A 22,114-nucleotide genomic window follows, 5' to 3' on the forward strand; every position below is an offset into this window, starting at 1 on the left:
CGGGAGATCGCGGAATATACGGGAAATGGACTGGACTTTATTTGGTTGAAATCGGTCATGAATTGGCTTCAAAAACAGTGAAAATATGGGTAAAACTGTTTTTTGTTATGCAAATCGGTTGCCAGCCTACGCGTCACTGCAACTGACCGGCAGCGCGTCGGCGCCGCGTGCGTGTTGCGTGCGACACCAATGCGCGCGTAAACGGCGCAGAGCCACGCAACTTGCGAGCCCGGTCCCCGCACTCCGTGCATCCGCGGGTATTCATGCTTGTCGGTGAACTTTAAAAACACCCCCTATTGCATCTCATTTCGCGAAGTTTTTAGGGGAAAATCACCCCTTATTTTAGCGAATACGCGAATTATTTGCCCTTCGAAAATACCCCTATTTTCGCTAAAACACGAACGATATTTCTAATATGCCCTTTTCTGGCAAAAACGCGTAGGCTGCTCGATGAAAATACACTTTTTTTTCAATTTCGCGAACACGTGGTTTGAAAAAACACCCCTTTTTTGTGTGTTTCGCGAATCGCGTTTCTTCATCTGAAAACACCCCATATTTCGCGAAATTTTCGACGAGCATGAATACCCGCGGATGCACGGAGTGCGGGGACCGGGCTTGCGAGCCAGAGACAAGTGGACATGAAATGCGGAAAGAAGGAAAAATAAAGGACAAAAAGGTACATGGACGGGTCACGGGATTATTAAAACGGGTGAACTCGTCCCCAGACACGCTATGAGAGGACGTAATAAATACGGAAAAAAGCAAAATAAACTAAAAAAGAAAATGTAAGAAGAGACAGATTTAGATACATAAAATGTACCTTTTCAATGATTCTACCTGTTCAGTAATTCTTCCTGTTATAGTGAACGCTCCCATTTACTCATCTTCGCGCGGGTATCCCGCTAGTAGATACAACCAATTATATATCCATATATACATGTATTTGCCCATTAATACTTTATAGATACATTAATACTTTGTTACAGAGAAAAAGCAAGTCGCAAATGTCTTTAATCATTTTGAGACATTGGCGAAGCATTAACACAATTTTGAGTTGCATGATACATCATGTGAACTTTTTACATCAAGATTGGTCATAACAAAGAATGTACATATCTTGCTCTGGCCCATTTCAGACCATTGAGTTTAAAATCTATGGGCCTCATCAGATACAACCAACTAAATATCCATATGTACATGTCATTTTCCCGTAACTTTGTTACAGAGAAAAAGCAAATCACAAATGTCTGTAGGCATTTTGAGACATTGTCAAAGTATATACACAATTTCTGTACATTATTGTATACAGCTTGCTCTGGCCCATTTCAGCCCCTTGAGTTTGAAATCTATGGGCTCTCATCAGTCATAGTAAAATTACAATATTTACAAATTACATCCAAGTAAATTAATCCATATGTACAATTATAGATACAACTAACTAAATATATCCATATATACATGTATTTGCCCATAACTTTGTTACAGAGAAAAGCAAATCACAAAATGTGTGTAATAATTTTGAGACATTGGCGAAATAAATACACAATTTTGAGTTGCATGATACATCATTTGAACTTTTCACATCCAGATTGGTCAAAGCAAACTCTCTACATATCTTGCTTTGATCCATTTCAGACCCTTGAGTTTAAAATCTATGGGCCTTCATCAGTCATACAATATTTAATAACTGATTCAATGGGCTTTGATTTTTTTTGCCCTGTTTCTACCCATAACGAAACACCTGAGATATCACAAGCTTTCTTTAGTTAAAATGTTTTTCCAAGCAATTTGAGCCCAATTTGATCAAAACACAAGCATTTTTTTACCCCTGTGGACAATGATGGAGACCAAAATTGATATTTGACCTTTTATGCCTTTAACATCAGAGATAGGTCAAACCATACTTTTTCTGAACCCTAATAATGAGAGGAATACAATTAGATGATTTTTATCCATATTACAACAATTTTGAAATTTGAGCGCTGCATTAACGGCCATATTTGTTTGATGCAATTAGCATTTTTTCCCATACTTCCTTTTTTCTCCTTTATGCCACCCACAAAATTGCTCCATATTAAATTCTGAATTTAGGAGAATCCTCTGAAGACACCATGCATCTCTTATTGTAAATACTAGCAGTTAATGTCAAGGTCAATATTATGCTGTAATTCTATTCAATATCACAACCTCAGATTATTTTATGACGGTCCAGTCCCGGGGTTCAGTTCCATTAGGAGTCTTTCAAAGAATGATATTTCGCATATTTTTAGTGTTATTGTTACTGATTGTGCTGATGCACAATTACCTGAATAAATAAATGTGAGTACGAAGTTGTGATGTTATAATATCACCAATAATTTTGTCTTTTTAAATTCAGCTCGATTTTTGTTAACACAATTTGGCCTTGGCGCAAATATTTATAATAAATTTAATCTGAATCTGAACATGAGTCCCTACTAGCTTCATGATCTTGATCTGAATTGCTGAGAATTTTATCAACAATTTCAAGAATGTTCTCACAAACTTCGAGTGTCTCAGGTGTATTAAATGGCAACGCCCCAGGTGGCAATGCCTTATAGACTTCTCCTGTGGTCTTCTCTGAATATTCTGGATAGCGAGGCCGAACTGGATCACAACCTAGTTGCAGCAGTTGACCGATAGGGCCCCTCAACTTCGTGGCATAATCTTCGCCAGCTGCATGTGCATTCACGTCAGATACTAGCGCGGACAGGTTGTGGCTCATCGTTTGAGTACCGTGCAATTGAAAGATGACCGCTTTCAGAGCTTTCTCAGCAGCTTGATGAAGAATGAAAGCTTGCCACGCTAACGACGCTGCCTTTTGATTCTGCAAAATCTCTTTCACAGTTTCCAAATCTTCCCAAGCTTGCTTTTGCCATAATTTAGCCTTCACCGGGTTAGATCTTGATATGTTACTGTATGACATAGGGGTGGCCCTCGAAAACTGACCACAACTTTGTCCTGTATTGCTTGAAATTTCTGAAGTAAAATTGCTTATTTCAAGCGCAGCTTCAGTGATATTAATTTGTCCTTCACCTTCAACTTCTGCAAATCGTCTGAATCTGAAAAGCGCGTGTGCACTAACAACAATCGGCTCCGCTCCACCAATATCTATTTTGTACATGAAGAGAAAACTTTCTGATTCTTCTGTCATTTCATCAACAGGAATGCTTTCCAGAATTTTGACATATATGAAATGTACATCATCATCGTCGTCGTCATCGTGTTCGGACTTCTTATAAGCTGCCATTTCTCCAACCAGGAACTTATTCGAGTGATCCAGAAGGCGGCAAATATCTGCTGGAATGATGGAGCCTGGACTTTCGGTAATCAGATGTTTGTATTCTGGAACATCGTGATGTTCAAGTACCCTCTTTCTTGTGATAGGTGAAGCTACGAGGACGTCTTTCAGAATACACACATGATAGGGATCCAACCCTAACTTGCAAATACGATCGATGCTTTGAGCCAAAGGAAGAAAAAATATCAAGCCGCTGTCGCTCTCTATATCTTCAGAGATATCTGTGTGGCCAATGTGAATAACAAAGTCCTGACTATCTAAACTGGATGAAGACAGCAAAATATCCCTTGATCGAGGTCTGTCACTCACCCACTTTCCGCTGCTATCGAAGAATGCTGTCTTCAATTCTTGTACACAAACAAAGCTATCAAACTTGCGCAAATCTGCAATTTTCTGTTGCTTCTCCTCGCTTGGAATTTGGCTTGTTTGATGGTAGATAATCCTGAGTAGGATAATTTGAAGACCATAGTGGATAATGTACTCAAGTGCCATTTTGGCGAAAATGAGTTATTGACTGTTTTGAAGTCTTTGGGGTTTAGCAATTTTTTTCTCAAAATTTTGGCCGATATGACCCCTCAGAAATAGGGGTCACGTGAGGGGTCAACTGGGGTCAAATTTTCAAATTGGTCTGATCACTATCAAATTAGTGTCAAATTGCTCGTTGGGTCACAAGGATTACAAAAATATATGGTTTGTCATATCTACAACATTTAGTTAAGGAGTTATAAGCTCAAGGTCAACTAAAGGTCAAACGAGGTCAAATTTTAAGCAACATCCGGTTTACACAAATGATACATCAAATTGTTCCTCTCTATATGGGCATTCCAAAAAATATATACTTCTAACTTATATTGCCATTCAATTTTGAGAAAAATCGATTTGTTTACAGCTGACCACTGATTGTAGTGGAAAAAAGACTCAAGTGCAAGATATCGATTATTGATTATAGAAAATCAATAAGTAACAATGTATTAATTTATAGCTGTAAAAGAATAATAGTGAATATAAAATTACTCCTGCAAGTTTTAGTACAAAATAATAAAGTTTGTGATCAGCAGATAAATTTCAAAACTTTAGACCCCATTTTCTCAGAACTAGTATTTTGGCACGTGAGCACTTCTTCCACTACAGTCTTCATTTGCAAGTCATCTGAATGCACTAGCCCCTTCATTTGTTGTATGATTGAACACTGTGAGCCTCCACTGCAAGGAACATTGCTTTCTAATGGTTTCTCTTGTATCACATGCTTCTCTGGACGAAGACGTGTTGGCAATAATTCAATCAGCTCTGAATATTTAGTCACACCTATTGACTCAAAGTCGTAAAACATTGCTCTCATAGAGGCAACCAACTTGATATTTTCTTCTGTACTGGGCAATTCTATCTCATCCAGATCGGTGTAGTGAAGACTCGTAGATGGTCTTAGCTTGTTCTCTATTGTAGGCAGATATAGAATCACATCTTCGTCCAGATCGTCATCTCTTCTCTTTGAAAGCAAAATGAGTATGCTTCTGACAGCAGCATATGCACTTCTCTTCTCGTCTTCATTCATAGGTTGTTCCTTGCAATCGTCGTGTATTTGTTCCAACACAAGTGCTAACTGTTGAAAGGTAGGTTCCTTCTCCGCACCTAGGACACTCAGGATGTGGTCATACACTCCAAGATCGCGAGGAGCACTATAGAGGTAAGGGCTCAAGTGATCTACCGTGGCAATAACAAGTTGATTTGCTCTGACAAGCATGTCCTTTTTATCTCCTACGATGCATATGGGTACCTGTTGCAGTTCCTCTTTGATCTGTGCCTCATTACCTTCAAGGTTGTTTGTCAAATACTCCATTATCGTTGGGATTGTTTCAATCAGCTTCAGTCTTGCCTGGTCATTTAATTCGCCATTCTCTCCAAAACTATTTTGCTCTGCCGCCTTGATTTGTGTACATAAGAGCTTTGTGTGCTTGAGCACGATCTCGAGACTGGGCTCGGTTGTTATTTCTAAAAGCTCATGAATGTTAATCTTGATTTCTGGGAAAGGGTATTTCTTACTATAGAATGTGTGTATCTTCTCTGGAACAGCAGGTGAAGCGATCAGATGGGCAACTGTCCACGTTAGCTCTCTGTATTTCTCTGGAATACCTCCTCGAAAACAGATAAAGTCACTTCGCTGTACAGTTGTGACACCATTTTGAGGATATAGTTCATCTATTCTTACAGAAGGCACGAACTTGATTTTGGATATCGCCGACATTGTTTCCTCATCACGGAGATCATCCTTCATTTGCAGAAGCTCACCTACGAGTTTAAAGGATACGTTCCTCAAGTCATTGATTGCTTCTGACTCCATGCATGCATTTGATTTCTGTTCAATTCTCCTTGCGAACCAGATGAGAAGGTCTTTAGTCATTGTATCCTGCAAACCAATGTTAATCAAGAATTGACGCCATTTAGATACACGGAATTTCTCCGGCAGTAGTTGAATTGGATCCAGTAGTTCCTGTGAAGCTGAGAAAAATGTGTTGGCCGGATCAAAGAAAGACTTTGCTGGCAGGACCTCTCCATTCAGATTTTCAATGAATGCAACTTGTCTAAGCTCTGTGTACATTTGTACTGTTTCGTTTTCTGAAGATAGTTTACTAACTTTATCTCGTATGAATACTACATGCCGTAACCTATCACTGATGGGAAATCGCTTCATTTCTGGAAGAATTAACTTGATATAAATACGTGGCAATGTAATTCGTTCTATACGTAGCGTTTCATACAAATGTTCCAAGTGCTTTTCGTGCTTCAGGAATGTGACCCTCACATTGGCTTCCACCAAATCCAAAGTCACAAATTGGTGGATATCGTATTGTTTTATAGTGTACACCAAACCGCTGCAGTCAGTTGCTGCTACGTAATTCTCGTCGATTCCTTTAAAAATTGGCATCTTGCGGACAAAGGCTATCCATCTTGGTGGGAAAGAATGAATATAAGGAGAAAGAAGTACAGCAAGGTCGGATTTAAGTCTAGGGGATCCTCGCTTTACCATGCCTGGGAGACGATCTCCACAAAGATTGTCGAGTATGTACATAAGACCTTTCCCGTCGCCAGAACGTATGTATGTTGAAATCTCACTATGCTGATTGACAAAATCTGAGAGATTTTGTGTGACGACAACAGCTCCTATGGACTCGAGGAACAAACGGATACTATCAGGAAGTGACCCGCAATATCTTTGCTTGCTGTATATCAATGTATTCGGCCGAACTCGTGCAAGATGTACTTCATTAGCAGTTTCTGTCAGTGGAATAAGTGGCAGATTGAAGAGTTTTTTTAGCGACACCTCCCTAGTATATCGAAGAAGCCATATCCATAGATTCTTCAGCCAATCCATTCGTAGAGGTTGTGATCCTGATTTCCAGATGACAACACCGTTTCCATGGACCCAGTCGGGAGGCAAGTTTTCTTTAAGTATAGAGGGCACATCACTTGCAGACACCTTCTTCAACTGAGTATCTGATATGGCGTCATTCAGCTCATCGGGACAGTCACTGGAACAAAATCGTGACTGCATGTTGGGAAAAATGTTGATTGGGATATCTTTGTCCTGCAGGTAAATGGGTATCGAACGTCTGGAGAATGCAGTAAATTGATGATTTTGTAGCGGAAGAAGATGCACACCTTCTAAATCCGTGAACTCCTGGTCCTTTAGGATATATTGAAGTAGATACATTTTTTCTTCCCGTGTCAACCATTTAAGGGGATCATTCCTGACGACTTCTTTGATAAGAGCAGATGTTACCTTTCTAACATTGACCCCTCCCCACTCTAAGGCTTTTATTACATGCGGAGGTGCATGCACAACGTGGTATTTTCGCTTCCTGTCATGAGTCAGCACCTTCTCAATCAACAAGGGGTCATGAGTTAATCCCTTCTTAATCAAAGGATCGTGGTCCGTGTCAACATCAACATATACTTCAGCTGGAGTTCTCCACGATTCACCATCGGCAGCCATCGCGTATAAGATTTCCTCTTCGCCGAGTTTCTTCATCGTAGAGACGACAGCCTCTTTCTACGCTCCATCAAGACGGTCCACCTCTTCTGGCCATAATTCGTATACTATTTCTGATGGTAAACGATACCTGATAGCTTCTTTGATTATCTCTGCATAAGCTACGGGTAAATTATCTTCAATAAGCTGCTTGTTCCATCTTGCGAGTTTGTCGTGTTCCGAGTCATGATCGGGCCATTTGATGCTACGTCGGTTTTTGACAAGTCCGAAGTAGCCATGCACATGAACATTCAAATTTGTTTCTTCACCTTCCGAAAGTGGAAGAAAACAGAATGTTCTACCTTTAGTAGCAGTAGTGGTTTTTGCTGCCACTCCAACCCACGGCAAATGCTTCACGTCCTTGTCCTTCAGCAATAACTGCAAATCGGTACTTTTTCTTAGAACATTTACGATGATGTAATCCGTACTGGCAAAGTCCTTCAATTGCGATGAGCTATGATTTATCTGGACTCGGTTCCGGCTAATAACTTCCGTCTCATCACTGCTGTCAGATTGCATCATTTCATTACACTTCCTGATAAATTCTGATCTTTCTGATCGCAGGTGTGAGCGATTTTGGGTAGATACCTCTACGTTAAAGAGTAACTCAGCATTTGGGTTGCCGTCTTTCTTTTCAAACACTGAGACTGACTCGACACTTTTGAGAAACAATAATGAAATCTCGGCATCGTTTTGAAAAGATTGAAACAATTCGGCAATTCTAGCGTCGTCGTATAAAACTGAACTAATTCTAGACTCTTCTTTTCTGAGGGGAAGCCTAAAAATGGTCCCTGGAAATTCGCCTTTGTGAAAATCTTTCTCACTGCATTCAAAAAGCGGGTTCATGAATGGGGCAAATTGACCTTTGAACTCGGATTCTAAGAGTTCTTTTGAAATGCGCTCACATTTACCTCGCTTATCTTCCTCACCTTTTTCTGAATCATTTCTCACGAAATACTTCTCGTGTGGGTCGAAAAACTTAACATATTCTCCGCTGAGAATACTCGGCATATCTGAAATATCAAACAAGTAGACACGGTGAACAAACAATTGACCTTTTTGGTAAATCCCATAACCGTTTGCGAGTACACCTAAGAACTCGTCATTTTGCGTCACGCCGCTCTATGTCGATGCGCACATCGTTTATCGAACATCGTTACTGCGCATTGCAAGTCGGCGTGACGTAAAATGACGAGTTCTCAGGTGTGCTCGCAAAGGTTCTGGGATTTACCGAAAAGGTCAATTCACATCCGAGAATGCAAATACCAAAAGCGAGATTGGCAACTCACTACATTACGTCATTGCTGAAAATAATGGATTTCATCATCAGACATTGTAGTCGGATAGAACTTGCATGTGAGTGTAAAGTCAGGTATGACTAACATTTTTTGCTTTAATATTGATATCTGAGGTGTATAGAGTAAGAAAATAACAGATCCCAATGGGCACCCTTGAGCATTCCGAGAAATCTGGGGTCAAAGTTTACACAGGGTTCAAAACGCAAAATTGTTACTATTTGGTTAAAACCTATTCCAAAATATTCATCCGGTCACAAGGATTCAGAAAATATATAGTTTGACGTACATACGACTAATCAGTCAGGAGTTATTGGCGAAAATTTAAAGGTCGACATTTTTAGCTCCATATAGGGATCAAACATAGAAAAGTTACCCAATTTTGCTCAAAATGGTCTCAAAATGTTTGTCTTGTTATAATACAGGGTGTATCAAAATTAAGTATACAGTTTGAAAAATGCAGCTAGTTTAAAAGGTATTCTAGTTGATAACTTAATCAACATCTTGTACTCCTACAGCTGAAAAATCACTACCGTGTGACCATTAATAAGGATTTGGTGGCTACTTTTGTCAGCCGAGTACAAAAAGCAGTTGCGCGAAGTCAATTGGGTTTAAATGCCCAGTGCTTGTTATTGCTGTGCAGCCACGAGAAACATGCAGGTGTACAGATCATTTGTCCACATTGTTAGGGTTCCAATCCCTTGCATGTGTGAATTACACTGGACATTTATGTATATCTGGGCAACTATCTCCTTACATATGCTAGGTTTTACTTGACAAGGAGAGTAGCAACATTAAAATGGATACTCCGCAGTACATGCCAGTGTAGCATCGCACTCAGAGTCTAGCAGAAGTGCTTTGGAGATCCCGTCAGTAGAACCCAAATGCACGTCCCCCTTCACGTGGCACTATTTACAAAAATGTTGCGAAGTATCAGATAACTGGAACGAGTCGTAATCTGAACAGAGAACATTGTGGTCGCCCCGAACTGGAAGATCTGCTGCTAATATCCTAGCAGCCCGTAACACTCTGCAGGCGGGGCAAGCAGGAGGTCAAATTAGCTGCCATCAAAATGGACTTGGAATACCATCTGCAACCTTTTATGACTTGCGATCTCATCCCTATCAGACGATAAGGAGACATCAACTTCAGCAAGCAGATCACCAACGTCGCGCTATGTTCTGTCAGTGGCTTCTTGAACGTCCTCTACGTTTCCTGGAAGATTTCATCATTGGCGATGAAGCAGAGTTGGCATTAAATGATTTCACAAGTCCTCCTGCAGATCTTGATGAACTTCAGAGACATTCTCAGGCAGGACAGACCTCTTATTAGACGTGGTGTGAACGCCATGTTGAGAAGACCCGAAATCTGCATACAGAAGAATTGTGGGCATGTGCAAGACTAAGACTAAAACTGTCAATAACTGTAAACGTTTAAAGAAAGTGGTGAGACTTTTTTGTGATTTGTATGTTGTTTTGATTTTAACTGACTTAGCTAGCGCAACTGCTTTTTGTACTCGGTTCACAAAAGTAGCCACCAACTCCTTATTATTGGTCACACGCCAGTGAATTTACAGCTATAGGAGGACAAGATTAAGTTATCGACTAGAGAATTTTGACCACAGACCTCATACTTTTTTTTTATTTTTCAAACTGCATACTTAATTTTGATACACCCTGTATTTCAGAAACGAATCATTTCGTTATCATGGTAACACAGCAAAAAGAGTTACTCCCCCTTTACCTAGGTAACGAAATGTCGCACATAGTAAAAACTATTCTTGTTCTGAATTATTATAACAAGAAAACATTTTGAAACCACTTTTATCAAAATCGGATACATTTATTGTATTTGACCCATGTTGAGCCCAAATTTCAACCTGTGACCTTTTAGATAATAACTGCAGACTGGTTGGTCGTAGGTAGGTCAAACTACATATTTTTTTAATCCTTGTGACCTGAGGAATATTTTGGAAAAGGTTTTAACTAAATCGGATTTTGAGTTTGACACCGGTATATAACCTTTGACCTCATATTTCTTTTATTGCTCTAATGTACCCACTGGGCACGCACCTGTCATGTTTGACCTCTCAACGTGTTAGGCATCAACTTTAAACAAGAAAATGTTAGTCATACGCAACTTTACACTGAAGGGGAGAGCACAAAAGGCATCTACTCGACTGCATTGGGCACTTTTCAATTATTGCGAGTCGATAAATAGGGAAATGTGTCGGAGAAGTTCCTTTGCAGAGAGTTCTTACTTCTAGCTACAGGGCGAGTCAAAATGATTGCAAATCCTCAAAAAGTTTTTAATTTAAAGAAAATAGAAATTGGTTAGTAGTAGTAGTAGTGGTAGTAGTAGTAGTAGTAGTAGTAGTAGTAGTAGTAGTAGTAGTAGTAGTAGTAGTAGTAGTAGTAGTAGTAGTAGTAGTAGTAGTAGTAGTAGTAGTAGTAGTAGTAGTAGTAGTAGTAGTAGTAGTAGTAGTAGTAGTAGTAGTAAATCTTTATTTATACAGGGTTACTCAGTTCAGTAATACAATACTGGTCTCCCACGAGACCCTGATTAAAATTATACAAACAAAGTATTAAAAAAGTTAACATATTAAATATAATTCAACATAGCAATATTAAACAACATGTATAGAAATATTAGACAAAATTAAAAGATTATTACTTGATTACATTGGCTTTAAAAGTATTGACACTCATATTTGACAGGTTGCATCTAACATCAGTTGGAAAGTTATTCTAAAAAGTACTACCTCTAAAAAGAAAAGTACGTTTCCCTTGTATGATTTGCCAGGCTGGAATTACAAGTAAATTGGATAATTGGCAACGGGTATTTTTGGAATGAGTGAAGGAAGTGAAAATAAATTTAGATGACAAATAAGATGGCGCATCATGTTTAAGAGATTTAAAAACAAGCAAAAGAAGCTGATTTTTCCATCTTTTGTCAAGTTTATCCCAATTAAGGGATGACATTAACACATCAATTGAGGTTCTAATATCAGCAGATAATAGTACACGAGCAAGCTTATTTTGAAGAATTTGAAGAGAAATTGAATACTCAACATTGATGTTAGACCAAACAGGACTGCAGTAGTCAAAATGTGGGTAGATCAAAGCATAAGCTAACATAATTATACAAAGTACTTGATGGTTACTTCAGTCTAAAGATACGGCAATTTTAATATAACAACTCAGTCTCATGTCATACACGGGATATTAATTGTTGTGCAATGCGTGTGTCCTATAGCACATTTGTTATTCCTATTATGGTTTAAAACAACAAAACTGATACCAGAACAACTTCATCACATATGAAAGGTTACATTATAGCCTCATTCATGGTGCTGAATCAATATAATTTATGTTTATTTAAAACAGCAGCTTCCTGGTATCGTACGGTATTATATTTGTTTGTTTTTGATATTAAATGTGTAGAGGTCATAATGAAATGACAGTGTAAATTTAAATGAAAACCCGTGTGCAACTTTTGCAAACTAAAATCGATACAGTCATACAACTTTCACATACAATATATACAACATGTACAATAGACGTACAACATACCTGTAATATGATAGGTGGACATGAATCCCAAACCAAATTGTCCGACCTTCGTGGGATCGTCAAGTTTTCCACTCTGCTGCGGTTTGTGGATGTTGGCCCAATCTTCATCCTTGAATGTTGAGTCATTGTATACATAGAGAGCTGGACCATTGAACTTTCTCAAGGAGTCGTTATATAGATCATCTGTTGGGTGCTGGGTCTTGTCGTGCAGAAAGATAACTTTCTTGGCGCCAGCATCATCGGCATTTTGGAGAAATTCCTATTAAAAAGTGAAAACTAGAATTCAAATTACGTTGAAAACTTTTCTGGTGCTGGTCTTGATTTCTCTCATGGCGACCTATAACGCAAACCTGAACAATCCCGTGATAATGTTGCATTTTTGTTCAATGAAGTCAGAAATGTGCTCAGCGACTGCTCTTTTCAGTACGCTACGACCTTTAACCCCATGAGAACTACATGCCGATTGGTCAGAATGGATGTTGTTTCATTTATTGAACCAATCAGTGATCTTGTAAGAATAATGCCATCATTTAAAATGAATGGGGTGAAATATTTTCAAAACTGTATTCTTATTGGCTATTCAACCGAATATCTCTTGTCATCAGCCAATCAAAGTTGTTGTTAGAAAGGCAGTAGTGTTCAGGGGGTTAAAAAAGAACTCTTATATCACCATAACAATGACGATGATGTAAAATAATAAATTTTGTAGCACCAACAAGCGATCAATTAAAACAAAGATTTTCTTAATAACTTTTAAGTTATTAAGAATATATACAAATACAAATTTTGTATTAATCATGGAAATAAATACAAAATTGAATATTTTCGCATGACTTACTTTCAATATCTGGCCTCCTTCCGGATATTCTCTTAAAATGTCTTTAATGTACAACCAAAGTGGTGGTAGCTCTAATTCCAATTTTCCTGATGATGATAATGATAATAATAATAATAATAATAATAATAATAATAATAATAATAATAATAATAATAATAATAATAATAATAATAATAATAATGATAATGATAATGATAATGATAATGATAATGATAATAATAATAATAATAATAAAGTTAAAGTCCCAGCAAACACAAAAACGTTTTAAAAACGTTTTAGATAAGTTATATTTTGGCTTTTGGTTTAGGTAAAAACGTTTTAATAACATTAAAATGTCGGGTTATATAAAGGTCATGAAAACGTTTTAAAACGTTTTGTATGAGAATACACTACATATTATACACTACACAATATTTGTAAAATGTTTTCAAAATCTTATTATAAACTATTTTTGCAAACATTTTTTGCCAAATATTTTGTCAACACTTAAAATAACATTATGTTAAAATATTTGCACCCAGCAAACACAGAAATGTTCTTAAAATGTCTTTTTCAAAACGTTTTAATAACATTTAAATGTCGGGTTATATAAAGGTCATGAAAACGTTTTATAAAGGTCATGAAAACGTTTTTAAAACGTTATTGCAAATATTTTGGGCAAACATTTTCGCAAAATATTTTAAACCCCAAAATAACATTTTGTTTAGAATGTTTTGTAACAAGTTTTCAAAAATGTTTTTGGAATGTTATTAAAACGTTTTATACCTTTATATAACCCGACTTTTAAACGTTTTCAGTAAAACATTTTGTGTTTGCTGGGCAGTAGATTATCAAAAAATATTTTTAATGTCATTAAAACGTTTTTACCCTTAATATACCCTTTATATAACCCGACATTTAAACGTTTCCTGACAACCTTTTATAACCTTTTGCGAATTATGTCGAAAACGTTTTGTGTTTGCTGGGGTTACCTCGCATTCCTATATCTGTAAAATAGATATGAACTTACTAATGTTGTTGCTCATCTTGATCGCCCAGCATCGAGGATACACAAATCCTTGAGATTGATTGTTCCAATAAAATTACAGCGATATATACGTAGATATCTGTTGGCAAAAATATAAGAAATAAATAGGGCCTATTTTAGACAAAACACTACTTACTTATCTAGCAATAATATTATTGTTTTATAACAAACATCATAAGTAATTTAAAAGTAAAACGTCACAAAAATGTTTGTTTGAAGTCCACATATCATGGCTAATCTGAAATAGCAAAAAGCCTCCAACTGATCTTTGATCCACAAGAACATTGATGTATTGTTTACGGATAGATGAGGCAACATGTGACGTCATGACGAAACAGTTGGCTGGCACAGTTACCGCAACAAGATGTACTCATTTTTGTATTTTGGATTATTGATTGCCCACATTACTCTACACGTTAAAACTACATACAGGGTGAGTCAAAAAAAGTGCAATCGAGAAAAGAATCCATTTTTATTTAATAACCAAGTTAAACCTTTTGGGTTTTAAAACATTTTATATATGATATATCCATCAGTGAAAAAATCAGTGAAAACCTTGTGTGAAAAAATCAAGGAATTACCATTTACCGTTTCGTTTTTATGACACATTTTCAGAGCTGGTGCCTTTACCGTGCTTTGTGTGCTCTCATTCAAAATACATGGTACCTCGTGGACACATAACGAAATTGGGTATCGCAGCAAAAAGACTCACAAAAATTAATCGGTAGTCGCGATTCACTTCATATTTTCACAGAAGGTGTCTATTGAGTGTGGCATTCATAGAATGTTTCAATAAGGCCTGGGTGCTTAATCTCGCCGATTAACTCTGCGGCGTGCCCGGAACATAAGCCGCAGACCCACGCCGATGCGCCTATGCTGAGAAATAAAATACTGTTGCGATATGCACTAACAAAATGTGTGTCTGCCCGATGAAAAGCCATGTTCAGTCACCCATTCATCGGCTTGATCGGCCCAACTCCTACATTTCTCGCAACCGGCTTATAACACTTGACAACAATACTCTTACAAATTAGTGTCCTTGAGTGCGTTGATTCTTTGCCGGATTATATCGACTGATCCGCAAATTGCTCACGGTGAGTAAACTCAAGTAAGTTATACAATAAACAGTAATATAAAGTTTAATATAAAGATTAATATATAATTGGCCGCTGAGACACAATGAGAGAGTTATCATGGGGACTTAAGTTGAGATTGTCCGAGTACCGACTGTGAACTCAGGTAGTACAGTGGTAAAGCTCTGGACCGGTAATCCAGCGACCGGGGTTCAATCCCCGCTGAGTCCTGATTTTTTCTCTCTCAATATTGTCATATGCCAGTTTGCTCGAGCCCCAATCACGTCATTTAAATTTTCTCGGGCTTGCATCGTTTATTTCCGATCCTCACATATATTAATTTGTGTTTCGCATTGTCTTACGCCCTGCCAAGGTGAAGCGTATAGGCCGCCTCCTTCTTCATTGATTAACTAAATTAGTACGTTTAACTAGTACATCTTATTATCTCTGTATGTTAAAGACCCATTCAGTGATTTGCTCATCCGGACGACCGTAAAAATAATCAATATTCAGATTTTGATATATTTGTCATTGTCATAAATGTATTAACATAGCCTGGTAGTGGTTCAGCCGGAAGCCGTGTATTTAAGTTGGTTATAACTATTCGGAGGTGGGTCAAACTATACTTTTTCTGAATCCTTAGGATCAGAGGAACATTTTGGTATGGGTTTTTTTTTTAAATTGTGCAATTTTGAATTTTGACCCCTGTATAAACTTTGACCTTGAAAATCTTAAATTGCCCAGGGGTGACAATTCTACATCCCCCATAATTTCATTTTGTACCACCTATAGATTAATAATCAGCAAAGAAAAACACTTTAACTTATTATTGGGATCTATGTTTTTAAGGAAACATGGTGCTGTGATTAATTGTGCGACAGACACGCTTACTCTAAACAAAAGAGCCAAATTCGTGTTCTTGAAAACAAGAAATTCCCCGCACACTCAATCAATTGTAACCGTACACCACGAATGAGCCGTAAAGTCGCCAAATTGTATTCTGAGTTACAGTGTAAAATGTGCACGAAGGTCGTATTCATAGGGTTGGTGAGACAACTCATTTTGATAGCGCCAGTCAAAAACACGAAATAAAACAGAATTGACCTGGCCGCTCATCCGTGGTGTACGCTTACAATTGTGCGCGCCAAACTTTCCAATAACTAAATAATAATAGAAGAATTCAAATAGAACAGGTGTACTTTTTTGTGTCCTGTGGTTCTTGGGTTATGTTGTAAAGAGGGCTGAAAGAACAACACTATTGTAAAACGTACATAACTCATTAGTTGAATGTAGAATGAACTTTTGCAAAACATCAAAGTATAATTGATTTAGATAATGAAAATCGATTTGTTTTTTGGCTGCTTCATAAGCCATTTAAATGGCGCTCATGTAATACGCATTATATTATTGTCATTGTTAAACCTAACGCCTGTCCATTGTTCAAGACGCAATTACAGACTCGTGAAACAAAATCGTTAAACCATTTACAAGATAATATGTGACCGTCCACGGCGAATGAGCCGTAAATTCCTCCCCTGGTCAATTTTGTTTTATTTCGTGTTTAAAAAATAAATATCATAAACTTAAAAATGGTATATCATTTGACTTCAAACGATATCCAGAAGCGGAGTTATGGTTAGTTAAACTTTGCTCCTTCATCAAAATTATAGCTTTTTTCGTTTCTATGTGTGTCTCTTTTTCCACATTGCTGGCAATAAATATCAAACAGTCTTAATTGGTGGTCATTTCAAATCATCCCCAAGTCAACGAGGTTTAAGAAGGTTCTCTCATTGTTAATTGTTGGTTATGCATACCTATACAAAATACAATGCCTGGTAACCCACCACTTGAAAAGGATTTAGCAAAACCAAACAAAGACCAGAGCTATTAAAAGTTCTATAGCCATCTAAGGTAGAAGCTTATTATCCACTTCAATAATAGGATTATTGATTGGTGTTGTGACTATCAAAATAAGACAGATGTCGCGCCAGCTTAAGTGACCGATGAATACGACCTTCGTACACATTTTACACCATAACTCAGAATACAATTTAGGGAATTTACGGCTCGTTTGTGCTGCCGGGTCACATATATAAAGCAAAACGAACTAAATCTAACAGACGCTGTTTTAGTTTTTGGTGGACCGCATAGCAGGACCACCCTAGGTTAGTGTATTTTACTAGCTTACTTAGTTACTAGCTTACTAGCTTACTTACTAGCTTACTAACTAAACCATTTGGTCTTAAATGGCCATATCTCGAAATGCCACGAAGCTATAACCCTCCGGTGTGTGGTGTCAAATGAAAGAGCGAAAGATAAGAAATACAATAAAAAAAAAACACCGGGGGTTCTAATCCCAAAACTTTTAAAGTTGTGTCAATTTTACATCCTCCCCCCTCCCATAGCAAAAAATGCAAATAATTCCCAATGTTGATAAAAACCAAACCACATTACTACACACTAGAGAGCTTTTCTATCAACAACTGATAAATTGGCATAATATTTTAGACTTAAATAGTTAAAATTGTATACCGTCTCTTATCATTGTTATGACTTCTTGAGTACCATTGGAAGTTGTGGTTGTTTTTTGTGCAATGGGGTGCATTATATTAACCCTTTTTATAGGCCTACTCTCTCTTGTTTCTTCATTTAAAAATGAAGAAAGCAAGAGAGAGTAGGCCTATAGTCACTAAATAAATAAAACATAAATAATTCAATTATTGAATTATTAAATTAATTAATGTCATCAGAGGTCAAAGGTCAGCAGATAGAAGTCAACCGAGGTCAAAGGTCATATGGGGTCAACGGGATATGCTTAGCTCGGTCCACCAGTTTGCGGTGCAATAACCGCTCTTGTTTTTGTTTTTCAATGTGGTCCCCGTATCATACTATAAAGCAGTCGCAACGAGCGTAGTGGTGTTTTCAGTGGTGTGGATAAATATTTTCCCCACTAAAAAAAAACGCTACGTTTTTTGAGACTGGGTAGTAGGCCTACATGTGTGATGCAGGCTTAGGCACACGTTAAAAAACATATTGAGAAGAAACAGTTATACATTACCATGGAGACGGAGACGGAAAATAAGAATATCATAATTTCATGGATGTGCAGCCTGGTTTACTTGTAGATTATGCCTGGCAGAAAAGACACCGAAACATATTTCAGTATCTGCACGTACAATGTAGCATTAAATTATGTCCAGCACAGATAGCATAGTAATGTTCTTCGCCGGCGCGAACAGGTGTTGAAACTCGCGAATGTTTTCACGTAACTAAGGCGTAACTTAGCGACGAAATAACATCATCTAATTATTGGTCCTGTGTCATACTGGGGTACCCAAAAAGGTGGTTTTGTTACATTTTGATGTGCCGCATGGATTTCAAAACAATGTCGCTTGTGTACTGCTTCAGTTAGAAGATTCATTTAGGTCTTAAATTGAATCGAATTTATTCTTTATTAGTCATGTAAAATACTGTTTTCAAAATAATGTTTTCATTATTTTTATGACGTTTGAAATGAAATGTGCCAAGGGTGGTTGCGGATTAGAGGGAAGCGGATTAGAGGGAGGAACTCATATCGTAAATTTGATCAAAAACCACCATTAAAAATTTGAATTTAGTAAAAAATGTCTCAATGAAATCCTAGAACTCTTAACATCAGGTTATTTAAAATACTTGCTTAGAATTATTGAATGTAGAAATAGGAGTGGGGTAAAATACCCCCTACTTTGTGAGGATGAACCATTTCAAAGGAGACCTGTAGGTAAAATGTTTTAAACATTCCACATTCCCGGGGTAAAAGCAAGGGGCGGCCAAAACGAAGGGGCGGCGAAAGAAGAAGGGGCGGCAAAAAGAATTAGTAAAGAAAAAAAGGGCGGGTAAAATTTGAAAAAGGAAAAAAAATTCTGAAAAAATGGTACTATACATGAAAATGTGTTGCTTTTAGGGCGCTAGCGCCTATAATCCTTTTTTAGCCATGTATTGCATGAGTTCATCCCACACTATGTCAATACATCGCACAGCGTCATCATCCCTATATCTTCGTGTCAGAAATTGCCATGACAGTGGGGCGAATCCACTAGTTGTCCAACAGCACGGCATGGCGATTTTATTCCGCCGTGATTTAATAGTAGACTTGTTAAGAGGTTGAACGCTGCATTTTTTAGTACAAAGGTCCCACTTGGCATGGATGTTCCTTGAGGCAAGAGAAAAAGATTCATCCAAAGAGACACTCTGTCTCTATGCATAAAACCCCTAATTAGCATAAATTATGCTAATTAGCACCCAAAATATGGTATTTTCTAATTTTTAGCCCATTTCACTTAAAAGCAGGTGAAAACAGTTGAATTTGGATTAATTTAGGATAAGGAATTAATTTTGGGGGTTGTTTTGGGAATATGTGTCCATTCTGACCCCCAAATCCAAGATGGCCGCTGGCCGCCATCTTTAAAATATACGTTTTTACAACTTTTGAATCATACTGGCTACCAACTTGTGTGATATATCAATTTATACTAATTTGGGGCAGTAGAGCTCATTTCCGACATTAATTTGATTAAAGGAGTTAATTTAAAGGTGTATTTATTTGCTATACAGGATAAAACAGAAAAAAAATCTGCTCTCAATCATTCCTGATTTTGTACCTTCAAAACATGCGTGGTAAATGACACACTGGTTTATGGTATTACATTAAACAGATTGAACTAGTACCATATCAGTATGACTTTGGGGTCATGGTAGGAGCATCCGAACCAATAGTTCACGCGGCCCTGGATAACCAACCAATCCTGCCACCACCAAGGGCAACTTATCATCTAGAAGCTTTCCATCATGCCCAGAATCGCCAAAGGAAGTCCAAGCAGACCTTTTCTAAGGCCTGCTTTGACAGTTACATCACTGAATGTCGAAGGATTCTCTACCGCCAAGCAAAATATCATCAGCGGATTGTGCAACAATCTCCACTGTGATGTCCTGTGCCTACAGGAAACCCATAGAGAAGCGACTAACCACCGCACAACCATACCAGGTATGGTCCTTGCCGTTGAGAGACCACATCGTCAATGGGAGTGCGATATTTGTGAATGAAGTTATTGTGATTGAAGCCACTATGATGTCTGATGACAACAACATTGAAGTCCTCACTGTTGAGCTCAGTAATGTAACAATAACATCAGTCTACAAGCCACCAGCAGAAGACTTCAAGCTCCCTCTCTTCACTTCTAACACTGACACCAAGCCATGTATCTTCATCGGCGATTTCAACAGCCACAGCACTCAATGGGGTTACAAAGAAACCAACAACGATGGAGCTGCAGTTGAGGAATGGATAGACAAACACCAGCTGAGCCTTATTCATGATTCCAAACTCCCTCCTTCGTTCCATAGTACCCGTTGGAAGAGAAGATACAACCCTGATCTAGCTATTGTCACTAACAACATCTCTGACATGTATAAGAAGATTGTATTGGATCCAGTTCCCCAAACACAACACCGGCCAATTGATAATCTCACCAAACATAGTGCCTTTGCAGCGACGCTTCAATTACAAGAAAGCAGACTGGAACGGATTCACAAAAGAGCTAGACCAGAAGGTGAAGAGAATTACTCCAACTCCAGACAACTATGACACCTTTGCCCAACTAGTTTCCAAGACTGCTCGTAGACATATACCAAGAGGCTGCAGGGTGGAATACATACCAGGCCTTTCAAGGAATGTGCAGAAGAATACCAAGAGTATGTAACCATGTTTGAAGCTGACCCTTTCGCCGAGGAAACAACAGCAAAGGGTGCGACAGTTATGGAATCCACCTCCAAAGAGCGTAATAAGACCTGGCATACCCTCATAGAGTCAGCAGACATGACCCGCAACAGCAAGAAGGCATGGTCCACCATCCGAAAAATTCAAGGTGACCCTACAACAGCCCCACTGCAGCCCAAAGTCACACCCAACCAGGTTGCCCACCAACTGCTCCTGAATGGAAGAAGTGGCAAGAAACATAAGACCAAATTAGACCGCAAGAAATACAGCGGAGACCCCGGCTTCACCAAGCCCTTTACTATGCAGGAGCTGGAAGCAGGAATCGCCAAACTCCAACCAGGGAAAGCAATTAGCCTTGACAACATCGCAACTGAGCAGCTGAAGAACTTTGGTCCAGAGGCAAAGAAATGGCTCTTACAGCTCTACAACACCTGTCGTCGCAGCCACAGACTCCCTAAGATCTGGAAGAAGTCTCACATCATCGGTCTGCTGAAGCCAGGGAAAGATCCATCCATCCCAAAGAGTTATCGACCAATATCGCTTCTCAGCCATACCTACAAGCTATTCGAACGCCTCCTGCTCAACAGACTGGCACCCGTGGTAGACGAGCAACTCATCCCAGAACAAATCAACAACAAGCCAAGTTCTCAACCTTACCCAGCACATTGAGGATGGATTTGAGGATGGATTGGGAACCGGAGTTGTTTTCGTCGATCTCTCAGCAGCTTACGATACCGTCAATCATAAATGTCTCCTCAGCAAAATCCTGGATCTAACCAAAGATATCCACCTGACGGAGCTCATCGAATGCATGCTTGACAACAGGATATTCTTTGTTCAGCTTGGAGACAAGAAGAGCCGGTGGCGAAGACCCAGGAACGGACTACCCCCAAGGCAGTGTTCTCGCACCTCTCCTGTTCTATATATACACCAATGATCAACCGAGAAGTGAAGACACCCAACGCTTCATATATGCAGACGATCTTGGCATCAGTGCACAACACACCGACTTCACTGTTGTGGAACAGAGACTCTCCAAAGCCCTGGATGAGCTCACGCCACACTATGAGGAAAACTACTTCCGTGCCAACCCATCCAAGACACAGGTGTGTGCTTTCCACCTCCGCAACCGTGAAGCTAAACGTCAACTGAAGGTGACCTGGTCAGGAACCACACTAGAGCACTGTGAAACACCCGTATATCTGGGA

General features: G+C 38.5%; 1 protein-coding gene across 1 annotated transcript in view; it reads right to left on the minus strand.

The window, feature by feature from the left end:
- Nucleotides 1-2,382: 2,382 nt before the first annotated feature.
- Nucleotides 2,383-22,114, minus strand: part of LOC140158052 (uncharacterized) — a 43,848-nt gene continuing 24,116 nt past the window's right edge. Inside the window, 5 exon segments of the mRNA XM_072181299.1 lie at nucleotides 2,383-3,799; nucleotides 4,449-8,359; nucleotides 12,214-12,472; nucleotides 13,052-13,137; nucleotides 14,061-14,108. Of these exon segments, the coding sequence (XP_072037400.1) occupies nucleotides 2,429-3,799; nucleotides 4,449-8,359; nucleotides 12,214-12,472; nucleotides 13,052-13,137; nucleotides 14,061-14,108 (5,675 nt within the window). The 3' untranslated portion in view covers nucleotides 2,383-2,428.

The sequence above is a fragment of the Amphiura filiformis genome, chromosome 7, assembly GCF_039555335.1.
Source record: "Amphiura filiformis chromosome 7, Afil_fr2py, whole genome shotgun sequence".
Taxonomy (NCBI): Eukaryota; Metazoa; Echinodermata; class Ophiuroidea; order Amphilepidida; family Amphiuridae; genus Amphiura; species Amphiura filiformis.